At 35.8% G+C, this 15,171-nt stretch overlaps 1 protein-coding gene across 1 annotated transcript in view; it reads right to left on the reverse strand.

Moving 5' to 3' along the window:
* Ube2e2 (ubiquitin conjugating enzyme E2 E2) overlaps positions 1-15,171 on the reverse strand; it is a 381,059-nt gene that overhangs the window by 35,279 nt on the left and 330,609 nt on the right. Inside the window, exon 5 of the mRNA XM_087181475.1 lies at positions 11,669-11,816. Coding sequence (XP_087037601.1) covers positions 11,669-11,816 — 148 coding nt within the window. The remainder of the gene's footprint in view (positions 1-11,668; positions 11,817-15,171) is intronic.

The following is a 15,171-nucleotide window of genomic DNA, read 5'->3' on the forward strand; positions in this document are numbered from 1 at the left end:
ACTTGGGAGGCTTAGGCAGGAGGATCACTATAAGTCTGAGGCCAGCCTGGGCTACACAGTGAGTTCAAGACCAACCGGAACTATATAGTGAGACCCTGTGTCATTTAAAAAAAAAAAGTTGGATGATGATTCTGGAAGGGCAACATTTTATGACTGCCAGGACTTTTTTCTTCTCCTGAGTTCACTGATGACGGGGAGTAACCAGGAGCCCTCTAGGTGATGTCTAAGTGTCTGCTATAGCTGTGGTACTCCTCAAGTGCAGTCTCCAAACCTTGATACTAATCAAGACTTACTAAGACCTTAGTCTGTTTCTTCCCATGGAAGTAAAACTTACTTTCATGGATAGTGAAACCAGGAAATGGTGAATGTGAGAACATAACTGTGGTCATGTGGATGCATAACTAAGATATGACATCAGATTTAATTTTCATCTCCAGGGCCACAAACAGAAAATGTACACTGTAAGTAGATTTTCAGGGGGTGGGAAGGCAGCATGGGGATAATAAAGTTATCACTTATTTTGTCTACTTAACTTGCACAACACCCTCTGTCTCTGTAACTATTTAAAGACTGTTAGGCTAGAGAACACTTAGAAGAAAACCTTACAGCCATTTAAGAATTTCCTTCTTGGTGTCAAATTTTTTTCATCGTATTTCCTTGTTGATTACTACAGTACAGAGGCAATTTCTATTACTGGGATGATCTATTAAAATAAATATATAATACATATTTAAAAAACGAAACTGTAAAGCCTCTCAACAAGCATTCTAATTATTTACAGTGAAAGGAAGAAAAGAAACAAGATTACATTTTCTCCAGACATTGAGTAGATGGAGGATGATGCCTGTTCCCATGCTCTTTTCTCAGGAAGGCACTTCTAGGAATTACCCTGCTGACAGCAACTCTTCTTAACTTTCTAAAGCTACTTGAAGAAAATAGAAATTACTATTCCTTTAGTTCTGTTATTTTTGTTAATTCTCTGTAAATTTAAAGTAGTACAAGAAAGCAGTAAATACATTGCTAATTACTCATTAAAAAAGAAGCAATCCCTAAGACAAGGAGGGACACTTATGTTTAGAAATGAACCATCAGTAACTAGAGTAAAAGAAAACAAATTGATGTTCTAAAACTGTAAAGGGATACAGAGAACATTTATAAAGCACAGTCAACAACTTTTTGCAAGTTTGGATAGTGTGGCTGCACATTTCTACTACAGACAACATAAGTTTCCGCTGACCTTAACATTTATTATTTTGGTTAGAGTTAAGCAAAAGACATACTACATACTATTCTGAAAGCATTCATGTTCACAACATTAGGAACTAAATAAAACAAATAAATTAGGCCCTTATGTGTTAGGATTACAGTTGTGCGCCATCATGCTCAGTTATAAATCTGAAAATATTAGAAGCTACAATAATGCTTCAGTAATGAACTTAAAAGCCTGCTTTCCTATCAAGTAAAATTTAACTTTAGGCTTTCACATTTTTATTTATTTTCTCCTGGTTATGAATTCTATTTTCCTGCTTTTTAAGTAGCCATCAGTATTTTACTGATCATTGTAATTTTTACATGGTTGGGTGCTGGAATTTGTGTATTCCCTTAACATTGTATTTTATCCTAACTAGCAGTTAAATTCTTTAGGAACCATTTGATCCTTTTAAAGTTTGCTTTTAAATTTTGTTTTTAATTTGGTGTAGGGTCTAGAGCTAATATATACCTATTAAGGCAGTATCTTCTGAAGACTATGTGCAAAGTTAACCAAAGGCTGAATGAGATTCCTTTTCAAATCTCTGAAACATTATTTGTGCAGCCCCTTTTCCCTGGGTTTCTGTCCCATACCACTATTCATTTTGGTCTTTCCAAAATTGGAAACTTTCCAAGTTCCATATGTCTTCTCAATTTAGTGACACTCTGTGATCTTTCTGGTTCATTCTGCCTGTTTTGTAGCCTGGGAACTTCCTCTAGACAGTAATCTAGGGCAATCTTGTTTTTTATTTTGTTTTTTTGGTACCGGGGATTGAACTCAGGACCTTGTGCTTGCAAAGCAGGCAGCGGAACCAGTGAGCTAAATCCCTGGCCCTGTCTAGGGCAATCTTTGGGCCCACTTTATCTGTTTCTCTTTTCTCAGGGACTGCAATCCTGGGCCACTTGTTTTCCAATGTCTAGTTTTCTTTCAGCTTGAATTAGGAGTGAAGACTGGGGGTTTAGCTCAGTGGTGCTACGCCTGGTTTGCAAGTGCAAGGTCTGAGTTTGATCCCCGGTACTGGAAAAAACAAACAACCCCCCCAAAACCAAACAAAAACAAAAAAATTAGGAGTGAAAATCTCGTTCCCATTATGTCTTCCTGATCAGGAACAAAAGTCTGTATTTATGTGTTTAAAAAAGATAATGAACAATCCAGATAACAAAGTATGTCTAGTCTGGTAATTAAACTAACTTAAACCTATCTATAAACAACTAGTTTTCGAACTACATATAATAACTGCATCCAGGCGTCTGTCATACAATGTAATACCCTGACATATTTTAAGTTACCTTTTAGGCTTGAGACATATAAGGTAAGAGCAAAGAAACACCAGGTTGGCAGTAAAGGTTAAGAAAGTCTTCTACTTGAAATAAAGCAAGTTCTTCAGCCAGATGGAATTGCACAAGGGGATACAATTTGTGCTTTGTGAGGGCTGGGAATAAAGAAGTAGATTTAGAATTCATTTTATAGATGACAGAGGATAATTCTAAATATTTAAATTATCTAGATAGGAGCCTTAAGCAAATTGAAATCATTATGTTAAGTTTGACTTATAATTTATTCTTCCTAATTGCTTTTTTAAATTGAACATAAAATCTGATTATTTATTTATTCCATTAACTTTATTGGTACATTTTAGGTATACAATACAGTTACATTCATCATTGGGATCTTGTACCTTTACATAATGTATCTTGGTTCTTATTTTTTCCCCATTCCCCGGTCCTCCCTTCTCCCCCTCCACCCTTCCCTATTTATAAAGACTTTGTTTCCATTTTTTCCTTTTCTCATATTTTTTCTTTTCCCTTCTTTCCTTTCCCCTACCCCTCCCACTTCCCCTACTCCCTTAGACCTTTTCTTCCTATTTCACAATATCAATTATACATTTTGATCCTTATTTACCCTTTTAGTTTTTCACACCAGAGAAACTATCTGGTATTTACACATGTGTGTCCTATTTATTTCACTTAAGAGTATGGCCTCAGTGTGCATCCACTTAGCTATAAATGTCTCTAGTTTCTTATTCTTTATGGCTGAGTAGTACTCCATTTTATAAAAAAACCCACATCTTCTTTATCCAATCTCCAGTTGATGGGCATTTAGGCTGTTTCCAAGCTTTAGCTATTACAAATTGTGCCACTATAAACATGGGTGAGCATATATCACTGTGGTATGATTGTTTTGGGAAGATACCCAGCAGGGGAATAGCTGGGTCAAATGGGACTTCTAATCCTGGTTGTTTGAGGTATCTCCATATTGATTTCCACAGTGGTTGCACCAGTTTGTACACTGTTTCCCAACAATGAAGAAGGGCTCCTTTCTCCCCACACCTCTGCCAGCATTTGTTATTGGTTGATTTCTTGATAGCAGCCATTCTTACTTGGGTGGGGTGGAACCTCAGCGTTGTTTTCATTTGCAGCTCTTGAATGACCAGTGATGCTGAACATTTTTTCATATGTTTATTTGTTGTTTTTACTTCTTTGCCTGAGAAATGTCTGTTCATTTCAGATGCCCATTTTTGAATTGGGTCTTTATATTTGGGGGGTCTGGCTTTTTAAAGTTCTTTATATATTCTGGATAGTAGACCTTTGTCTGAGGAACAGCTGGCAAAAATTTTTTCCCAGATTGTAGGGTGTCTTTTAGTTCTGTTGGTGGTTTCTCTTGCAGTGAAGACCTAATTGCTTTCTTTATAGAAAATAAATTTCATCCCATGCAAAAATTCCAAATTCACAAAACTAAGAAGTCATTTAAAGATATACAGGGATTGAAACTGCTATTTTAGACATCTCAAAGACCAGGTCACACAGCTAATATGGGCCTCCAGTTGAATATATCTTACATAATGATACTTACAGCTTTCACAGTGTTTACAGAGGTCTATACACAACATTTTTTCCTTACAATACTGCTGCAAGATAAGGTCAGAAGTACAGTCTTCAATTCACAAATGAGGGCATCTATTTATTTAAGGTCATCAGCTAGTTATTGAGAGCTGGGAAAAAATTCCAGTTTTCCTGATAGATTCAAAACTCAGTATAATTTAGCTCCTTTGACTTAATCCTTTTTAACATGACAAGGCATAAATAACCTTGCACTGTGCTCATGATCTGTGTAACATTGGCAAGTCCAGCAAGGGACATCATAAGGTTTGCTAAAAAGATGCATGCAAGGGCATGTCATTATGACTTAGAGAAGTCAGGCATAAATACAGTGAAGATCAGGGCAATAGCTTAGAGCTAAACCACATAAAACCATCTCACATCATGCATCAACTCCAGTGTTTTTATTTAAGATCTTGCCATCCATCCATAAAAAGGACAAAGAAGTTTACAATATCAAAATGAGTTTCTTATGCTATGTGCATGATACCGCTCTGGCAGTGCTGCTTACAGAATATAGATTTTATATTTAATATAGCTTCCAACTAGGTTAGAGAAAGAAATTGTTTAACTAGGGAAAGAGGCCATGGCATTAGGAAGGTAAGTACTGATTAAGACTGGAAAGAACCCCAACATTACACTGTTCAGCCACACTTTCAGAGTCGACAGTTTTCCCTTTTGAAAACTGATTGAGCCAGGGGCATGCCTGTAATCCTAGCATTCTGGGAGGCTGAGGCAAGAAGATCACAAGCTCGAGCCCATCCTGGTCAGCTCATTGAGTCTCTGTCTCAAAACTCAAAACTAAGAAAGGCTGGGGATGTAACAGTGTAAATGCCCTGGGTTCAGTCCCTAGCACTAAAAAAACCGAACTGAACTGAACTGAGCCAAACTCAACCAAACCAAACAACAACTGCAATGCAAAAAACAAACAACCCCCCCCAACAAACAAAAAAAACAACAATAAAAATCCCCCCAAAACCTTATGGGATATCAGAAGAACAGGCACCACCAGCTTGGTTATACTAGGATAATAGATACAGATACTATAAGGGTAACACACATGGCTATAGAGATAATAATAAAGCTCTTCTAAAATAAAACTAAAAAACACAGTTTTGTTTTTCTTCTATTTTGAAACATTTTTCTGGGTGCAAGACAGGTTAAAAGAAGTTGAAGAGTTAAGACAATGAGCAGGGGGTGACAAAGATAAGAAAAGAAAACAAACAAAATCAGAAATGGCTAGAAATGCAGAGAAGAGACCAGATAATGGGAAAAGGGACAAGAAAAAAGAAATAACTAGGAATATACTGCAAAGCTCTTCCTAAAAGAAGAAATATGTGCCAGTCCATTTCCTTTTGCCACTGGTTCTAACTCAGTGATTCTTAATGGGGAATGGGTACACACTTGAAGACGAAGACAAATCAGAGCCTGGGCGAAGACATGGAGTCTGTGTACATGTACTCTGAAAACACACAGGTCAACTGTTTTTCCATCACAAAGCAAAGTAATGTAATGGAAAACAAGAATCTCGTGGACTAATAGAGACAAGTCACAAATGAGCAGGAAACACTGGCAGGGTGTGCAGTCACAAAGGGCTGAGAAACAGCTTGATGTGATGTTCTATGTGACTGTTGTGAAAGATGATGTGGGTTATGTTAATTGTCCTGAAGCCTGTAATGTGATTCATTCTCTTTGCCTTAATTGCTTTTTCTATTAGGATTCTTGAAAGAGGCAGTCTTTAGAAGGTAGAAATGAGCATGCCGATCAGAGAATATTAAGTAAAAAGCAGTTGTTCACATTAGCTAATTCTATTGGCAGCCAGAGGAGAAAGTCTAATGTTTCCCCTTGAATATCACTCTTAAATCCATCATCCATACCTGGTCCCTGAGAGTATTAGAAACCTACCAACAAAGTAAAAGAATAGTTTCATTAATGAACCATTCAGGCCACTGGCGGTGAACCTATGGCATGTGTGCCTCAAAGAGCTGTTCGTATCACTGAAAACTTTAAAAGGTTCACCATCACTGCTCTAGGCGTAAGGAGTCTTTAAAAGTCAGTGTGGGATGATTAGGGTATAGTTCAGTGGTTGAGCACTTCCCTAGCACATGTGAGACCCTGTGGGTTGGGGGAGAGGATTCAGTGTGATCACATTGGGTCACTTCAGTCCAGGGCAGGTTACGTCAGTGGTCTCAGGAGGTGGTACACTTTGAAGAGTCAACTCAGAAGGAATATGAAAGTCACACAGGGACTTGTACGGAGAGATGATGTCTCCTGTTGAGGAAAAGACCATGGCCTCTAAGCTTAGGTTTCCTTCTAAGGGCAGGATGTACTCAACATCCTGGAAAGTTGTATTAGTCAGCTTTCTTGTTGCTGAACACAATGTACCCAATACGCACAACTTAAAGCAGTTTAATTTGGCTCATGTGTTAAAGGATTCAGTCCATGGTCTAGTGGCTCCAAGGTAGAAACATCACGGCAGAAGTTTGTAGTGGAGCAAAGCCGCTTAGTTCATGGTAGCCTGGCATAGCACCAGAGAGGAAGGGGCGAGGGAATAGACAGACCCCCATGCCATGCATCCATGACCCACCCAGGTGTGTGCTCCACCAAGCCACTGGGAGGCTCCCAAGGGAGCCCAATTGTGTCAAGTTGACACAATCAAGCTTAACCCTCACAAGGATGTTTTTTACATTATTATCAAATTATAAAACATACTTTTTAATTTTACATGAAATAAAATCCCTGTTATTTATAAATTAAGAACAAGTATTTTTGACAATAAATTTCATTAGAATGATTCCATTTATCAATAACAAGCTCACCATTTTAACAAACAACCTCATTGAAGATATGGACTCAATGGGAACAAAAATCTGAACTGCAAAATAAATTAATCAACAAAGAAACTGCATTCAGAGCTTAAAGGAGCATGTGACAAAGAACTAAGGAATTATATAGGCACAGTCAGGAACTTAATAATCTCATCATTTCTAAGTATTTAATTTTTATTTTTCAGTGCTGTGGACTGAACTAGGGTCTCATGCATGCTAAGCACATGCTCTAACACTGAGTTACACCTCCAGCCCTATTCAAAGGTATTTTATTTTATTTTTTTTGGTACTGGGGACTGAACTTAAGACCTTGCAATTGCAAGGCAGGCATGGTGCCCCTGAACTAAATCTCTGGCCCCATTCATAGGTATTTTAAATGGTGGATAAAACACATTCAGCAAATCCTTTCCTACGAATAACACCTGAAACCATTCTATTTGTGTGGGGACCAAGAACCTTTAGAAGAGCTGGACAAGAGACAGAGGAAAAACAATGTCTTGCTGGAACACAACTGCTTAGCAAAGCCAGATATAGTTATGTCTCTCTTGAGACAAGCTGTATATAAACTGAAACAGTGAGTGATCCTTAGCATACCACAGTAAAAAACTTCAATCTCTTATTTATGCATCTCATTTTGCCATGTAGGAGCCGAACAATTTGAAATCATTCAATAGAATGATTAGAAACAGAATAATTCAAGTTATTAAAAAACAGAGAAAATTATAGGAAAGAACAGTATAAATGTAAATTATATGGGTTAATGCAGTGACTGCTGACTGAACAGTGTTGTGCTTTCTGATAGCCAAAGCAAAACAAACAAAAATCAACAAAAAAACTGTGTGAAGTTACTAGCGGAAAATGAAAGATCTCTGACTTATAATATAGAATTCTTGCATAATTCTTTTCCCTGTAATTAAAAAATGTTTTTATTCTACAATGAGAAGAATCAACCATCTGAGTTTTTAAAAGACCACTGCAATCTCTAGTTATCTTCATTTAAAAAATAATGAAGAACTAAAAAAAAAAATCTTTCTGCTGTCCACACATGTAAATTTTCAAGACTTTTGTTTTTAAAAAATTTTTTTATTTTTATTAGTACATGTTTCCTGTTGCTGGACACAATGTACCTGATACCCCAACTTAAAGAAGTTTAATTTGGCTCATGTTTTAATTTTCTTTTTTTTTTTTTGGTACTGGGGATCAAACTCAGGTCCTTGCACTTGCGAGGCAGGCGGTGGAACCACTGAGCTAAATCCCCAGCCCTGGCTCATGTTTTAAAAGGATTTAGTCCATGGTGTAGTGGCTCCAAGGTAGAAACATCATGGCAGAAGTGTGGGAGTTGGTACATGTCTGTAACATATTTTAATTCTTTTAAAGTTCCCTTCCCCTCATCTCTTTTCCTTCTCCCTACATCTCTTGGTCCCTTGCCAATTTGTGAAAGATTTCTCTCCCTGATCTCTACTATCTATGTTTTATTTTGATTTTTATTTATATGTTGGGTTTCTCATATAAAAGAAATGATGTGGGGCCTGGGATTTAGCTCAGTGGCCACACCTGCCTCGAAAGCACAAGGTCCTCAGTTCCATCCCCAGTATGGAAGGGCGGAGTGGGGAAAGAAAGAAATTATGTGATATTTTAAGCACATGTGTCTGATTTATTTTGCTTAATATTCTGGTCTCAAAGTGAGAATAGGCTTTGTAACAAAAAAAATCATTACAAAGCTAATCCATGTCTAGATTTATATTAATTATAGGACAGTAAAGTAGGCATAGAGAAACCCTAAGTCAAAGTAGGTCAAAGCCAGAACTAAACATTGAAGTCAGTATGTCTAAATTATGAGACAAACTGACGTGCACTTTGCTGAGTCCAACCAAATTTGAATTTCCAGATCAAAGAGGCTCAGGTTAAGATCTTTATCTATAAAGGATACTTGATCTAAAAAAAATTAACAAGCAGGGATCATTTTGATGAAGAAATTAAATAAAAACTCCTAAAACCTCCAAACAAACTCTAAAACCCAATGATATTTCCATTTTTAAAACAAGAAAATGAAAAACCCAACACAGACATGTTATCAAAGAAGACAACTCAAACCCTCTTTCTTTTTACTGTAACACATCATCCCTTGGACATGAGCACTGTGAATATACACATAGCCTCAGTTCTCCAAATGCAACTCTCAATATAAATCAAAAGCTTCTTTGTCTAGTTACAGTATTGCAACTTTAAATCACCTTCCCAGAGAATTAACAAATAAGCAAACAAAATCCAAGATAAAGCATACACACATCACTCTGAGAATGAACCTTCACTGGATGTTTGTTACTTGAGAGAATCTACCTCATGAGATAACACAAATAGCACCACTAATTTAGGATTGGGCTTGGACTATGGAATCTAAGAGTGTCAATGCTGATGTGGTAGTATTAGGGGATTATTCAATACTATCTTCTCTCAAATTCAACTAAGTAGATATTGATAAGTCATCGACTGAATGTCCATTTCGTGTCCTAAATACTCTGGAAAGAATATCAACAACAACATACTACTGTTTATAGAGGACTTTCACATATGCTACTTTAATTTAAACTCATAGCAACCCAGTGATTTAGGTAAGGCTGGTTATCATCCTCATTTTATATATGAACCCGAGGGAGAGAAAAGTGGAGTGACTGATCTAAAGTCACATAACCAATAAACAGTGGAGTTGGTTTTTACATTCATCATCTTCTGTCTGTCTATCCTAATTAGGATGTGCTACTATTTCTTAAAATAACATTACATTTATGGATCAAAAATTCTTGAAAGAGACAAAAGTAAAATATGAGGAGTATGAAAAAGGTTTAAAAATTAGTTTATGTAGGGATAAGAATGAGGGCATTTTTAAGTGGCTTAAATATGTATCATCATGCAAGGCCTATTTCTGAGCTGATAGCAAGCATTACTGGTGTTAAAATAACTACAGATTCAGTATAGGATAACCTTACATATTAATATTCACCAAATTTATACTTGTGATAATTTGAAAACAGGTTAGACTCAAGTACAATTTCAACCTAAGGAGAAAAAACACCTGCAAAGGTTCAAAATGTACCAGAAAACAGTGGGAAGTAAAGTCTATTAAAAGAATGGATGACATAACTTGTTTAAGATATTAGCAACCGCTAGCGGTGTCAAAATTCATATTTAGGTGCCAACTAGGACAATTTTTTATATGTATTAAAGTGTGATAAATTAAAACATTAGCATGATTTTACAGATACTATTCTTTCTAATATCAGATGAATTGTTTACAGTTTTAAGGGCCATTAATTTTAGGCTTATTCTTACTATTAACAGTATTATTTTCAAAATACATTTCTGTACTTTTAAATTTATGTGATTTTGCTTTAGTTAGGAACAATTTTAATTTTTTTTGTAGAATGCATCTGTAATTTTCTCAGACAAAGCAAAAACCACCACCACCACCATCACCATCACCACCACCAAAACCAAAAAATGCCCCAAAGACTCTAAAACCCCCTACTACTTCAATGAATAGTAATCTTTTTAGAGAGAAAGCTTTGGAGGAATGAATCCATTTCTTTAAGCGGGATTAACTGATTCAAAGTAATAGGCCTGAAAGCACTAGGGGGAAAAAAACCTGTCTTGCAACATTACCTCTCAATGAAGTTATACAGACAGTCACAGAGAAAAGCTGGACTGGAATAGGAATAATGATGGGATCGAAAGGGCAAAATCAACTCTTAACTTAGTGTGTAGCATTACTGGGCTTTTCTATGTGGTTGCAAAGTACGAATTAATCAAAAAACTACTATATAATGACCTTACATAATTGTGTTTTTTTAGTGTTGACATTTTAAATATATTACAATTTTATTAAATTATTTTCACATTTCTTCACTGTAAATACTTTTTATTACTAAGAAATAACGAATATGTAAAAGAATTTATTCCTAAGCATGGAAGATGGAATTCCATGCAATGTTAAGGCTATTAAGTGCTCAAAGAACAATGTTCCCATGGAGAATACCAATAAAAATCCTATAGCCATGTTTAGATTTTTGTATTAAAAAAACATCCAAATATGTAAAAAAACTGGCAGTTGGTTTTTTAGTTAAAAGACACATAATCACATATTTAGGAGTATACAGGGCTAAGAACTTTTCAGTGTTAAGCATGGCAGCAAGCCACAGAGACCTGTCCATAATCTCTTTAGTTTTCCTGGGAAGTTGTATTTCCTAGTTCAGGACCATTCAGCTTTTTTGTTCTAATGGCTTGTCTGGTCACACAGTTATAAAGATGCCAAAAGGTCACAACTATATGGTGCTGCGTGGTTGTTTTCAGATTTTAACGGTCTGCATTTCTCAAATTAACATCTTCTGGCATCTAATTAAAGGTTAAACTATTCAATTTGAATTTTTATTATTATTTGGCAGGAGAATTTAATGCATTCTTAAAATATACTTTCTCATCTGAAATGATTTTTCATCAATTTTTATCACATTACGTTTTTTCCCTTTTTTTGGCAAAGAATAGGTCTTTTAAAAACTAATCAGAAGACCTAATTAAAAAAAAAGTTACACATTATGGAAACTTAAAATCAGTAGCAGCAGTATTAGTGGTGGTGTTAGTAGTAGTAAACAAGTTCTGAAATCTGACATATAAACCTTGAGGAGAGTTCCACATTAATAATAGTTAAGGTCTCTTACCAGGGTTGCAATCTGTGAGAAGTGAGCAGATGGAGAGAAGGACTTTAGAGATGGTTAGGGCTGGACTCCAGTTATCCTTTAGGATATCCAAACAGATCACGCCTTGGCTGTTAATATTACAGTGATAGATTCTTGTTCGGAAGGTAACCTAGAAGAAATGTAGATACATCTTTTATTAGATAAAATAGTTCAGACCACTGGGTGAAATACACTTGTTTTTTCCTTAGGTAATGAGAATGAGCAATAGACAAATGTCATCATTTATAATTCATCACTCTGGGAATAGAAAACTAAATGTCAAGAGCAAAACCAGGACATTATGCTTTTGATGAAAAGTTATGCTATTTAATGTTTTAGAGACCGAATTTACTCTTTTTTTTTTGGTACCAGAGATCGAACTCGGGTCCTTGTGCTTACGACGCAAGCGGTGGAACCACTGAGCTAAATCCCTGTGGCCCCAAGACTGAATTTACTCTTGATGTAATTAAAGGTATGTCTGTGAGAGGAAAAACTGACTGCTGAAGAATTTCAAAGAAAACTTTTGTTGAATTCGTTATATTAAAATTTTGTGTAATTATAACATTCAACACCCTCAAACATAGGAACTAATAAAAAGAAAATAATTTTTCTATGACATGGTTAACTCAGGCATGTATACAAGTAATGCTTAATTTATAAAACTAAGTTATATTAAAATTTGCTGTTATATTACTATATTAGTTATAATTAACAAAATTTTTCCTTATTAAATTGTGCATTTTGAAGTATACTTTATCTTTCCCTATGATAGCAAGATCACTATTCTTTCCTTATACAGAATTTTAAAATAGGAACATTTAAAAAAGTTTCAATTGAAAATAAGTCCAAATTAGTTTTAGCTATACGAGTCTTACATAAGCAACAATTATATTTTAATGCTACTTATTAATATTATGATTATAAATGTTCTCAAATTTTTAAGTTGAAATATAAAAAAAATCTTGGTGTTTCAGAGACCAGATTTCTGAGACTCCAAATTAAAAATGGCTCTGAAGCAAGTAAAATGCACAAGGGATTTAAATTGAGACCATTTACATAAATTAGGCTACTTTAATGGCTAGTCTTTCAGTAAATCCTCAGACTTGAAAAGCTGTGCCTTATACAAGCAAGAGGCAGCAAAGAAACCTGTCAGGGAAAGCTTGGGCTCTGGACTGAGGAGAAAAATGTCTCCTCTGAGGATTCTAAATCATGGACAAACATACTATGAACATACTAAATAAAATTAGTTAAATAACCAAGGCAAAAAGCATTTAGGAATAGTCAATTTTGATAAACCGTCCCAAATTGATAAAATAACTTATAGCATCAAAAAATAATAACAATCCTGAAATGTTATCCCTAACACCAAAAAATTACAAAGTAAAAATTGGCAAAATAATGAGAAATGACACATCTACAATCACAGAGAGATCTTCAGTGTAGTAACTGATAGATCAACTAGACCAAAAATTAATAAGGATACTGTTATGGCTTGTATCCAGATGTCTCCCCAAAGCCTCTTGCACTCAAAGGTGGGGCTTTTTTGGAAGTGGCTGGATCTAGGGTGTGTGAATGTGGATTAAAGGCACGATAACTGGATTGGTCCACTGATTGGTTTAGCACTGTTTTGGGTGTGGGTGATGGGAGCCCCACCTGGGTGTGGGTGGCACCAATCAATAGGCTTGTACCCTGGATGGACTATAGAGGGAGAGAAAGAAGGCTGCTGCTTTCTGCCTGCCAAGACATGGACGTTTCTCCTCTGTGATGTGAAGACCCTTCGCCTTGGAGCTAGCCTACTATGGACTGAAACTTACAAATTGTGAGACAAAATAAATATTTTTTTCCTTTAACTTGTGGGTTTTGGGCATTTTGTCTCAGAAATGAGAAAAGTAAGTAAAGCAGATACTGAAGCTTGAACAATCAAATAAAATCAATGGACCGAATGAAGATGGATTTTTACACAATCAACAGTTAAAGAGTACATATTCTTTTCAAATTTTCAGAATTTGCATACAATTTTACTGAACCAAAAAGCTAATGTTCTTCTCAGCCTCTATGCCTATCATTTTAAAAAAACCTATAGGTTCTGCTGTAAGACAGAAACCACATATCCTTCACTCAACTTTTCCCAATGGTAACAATTTGCATATAAGTATAGTATAACACCGAAAATTGATAGTTAATACAGTACATTGACCTTTCCCGGATCTGACCAATTTTATGTGTATTTATGCATGTACATATACTAATTTTTTTTTTTTTTTTTTGAGACAGGGTCTTGCTATGTAGTTCAGGCTGGCCCTGAACTCATTATGTAGCCCAGGCTACCCTTGAACTTGCAGTGATCCTCCTGCCTCTGCCTCTCGAGTGCTGGAATTATAGGCATGTGCCACCATGCCCGGCCCTTACACTTAGTTTTTTTTTAACTTCACTAAGTTTATTGGTACATTTTAGGTATACATTAAGATCACATTCATTACTGGGAATTTGTACCTGTACAAGATATATCTTGGTTCTTGAATTTTCCCCATTCCTTTTCCCTCCCTATTTATAAAAACCTTTGTTTCTGTTTTTTTCCTTCTTTTCTCATATTTTTACTTTCCTGTAACCCCCCCCCCCCCATACTTTCACTTCTCCTATGGACATTTTCTTCCTATTTCACATTATCTATTATACCTTTTAGTCCTTATTTATACTTTCAGTTTCTCACACCAGAGAAACCATTTAGTATTTACATGTGTGTCCTATTTATTTCACTTACAAGTATAGCCTCAATGTCTTAGCCCCATTTAGCTATAAATGTCTCTAGTTTTATGTTATCTTATCCCATGTGTAATCATCACCAGAGTCAAGACACAAAACAGTTTTATCACAAATATCCTTTATGCTACTTTTGATTGCCACAATTGCTCCTTGTCTCTAAATTGTTGTCATTGGAAGAAGGCTTTAGAAATGGAATTACATACTATGTAATCACTAATATTGGCTCTTTTCACTTTGCATAATAATTCCCTTGAGATCCATCCATGCTGTTATATATGTCAATAATTTGTTTCCTTTTATTGCTGAGTAGTACTCCATAGCATGGATGTATCAACTGCTTAAGCATTTATCCAATTAAGGACAACTGTCTTTCTATGTGATAAGAAAAACCAAACTGTTTTTCCTATTCTCACACATAGAACTCTTCTGTGATCAAATGTGGGACAGGATTTACCTCCAACAACAAATGTTTTTGACACCAACTTTTTTTTGACACCAGTTTAATTCAATTATGATAATGATCTACTTGGAGTTAGGTCAGATCCTACAGGTTAAGAGCTCAGGCCCACAAGACTGCCTCCTACTTCAAATGCTAATCCCAAGTCTGAACCTCCAGAACTTCTGACTGCCTATAAACTGGGGATTTTCACCACTACCCGCTTGGGTTCTGTTATGGAATGCATCTAGATCTCCTCACAAAGCCTCATGTGCTCATAGGTGGG

Source organism: Heterocephalus glaber, unplaced genomic scaffold (assembly GCF_053883595.1).
Source record: "Heterocephalus glaber isolate CG9 unplaced genomic scaffold, H.glaber_assembly_v1.0 deba00001472, whole genome shotgun sequence".
Classification (NCBI taxonomy): domain Eukaryota; kingdom Metazoa; phylum Chordata; class Mammalia; order Rodentia; family Bathyergidae; genus Heterocephalus; species Heterocephalus glaber.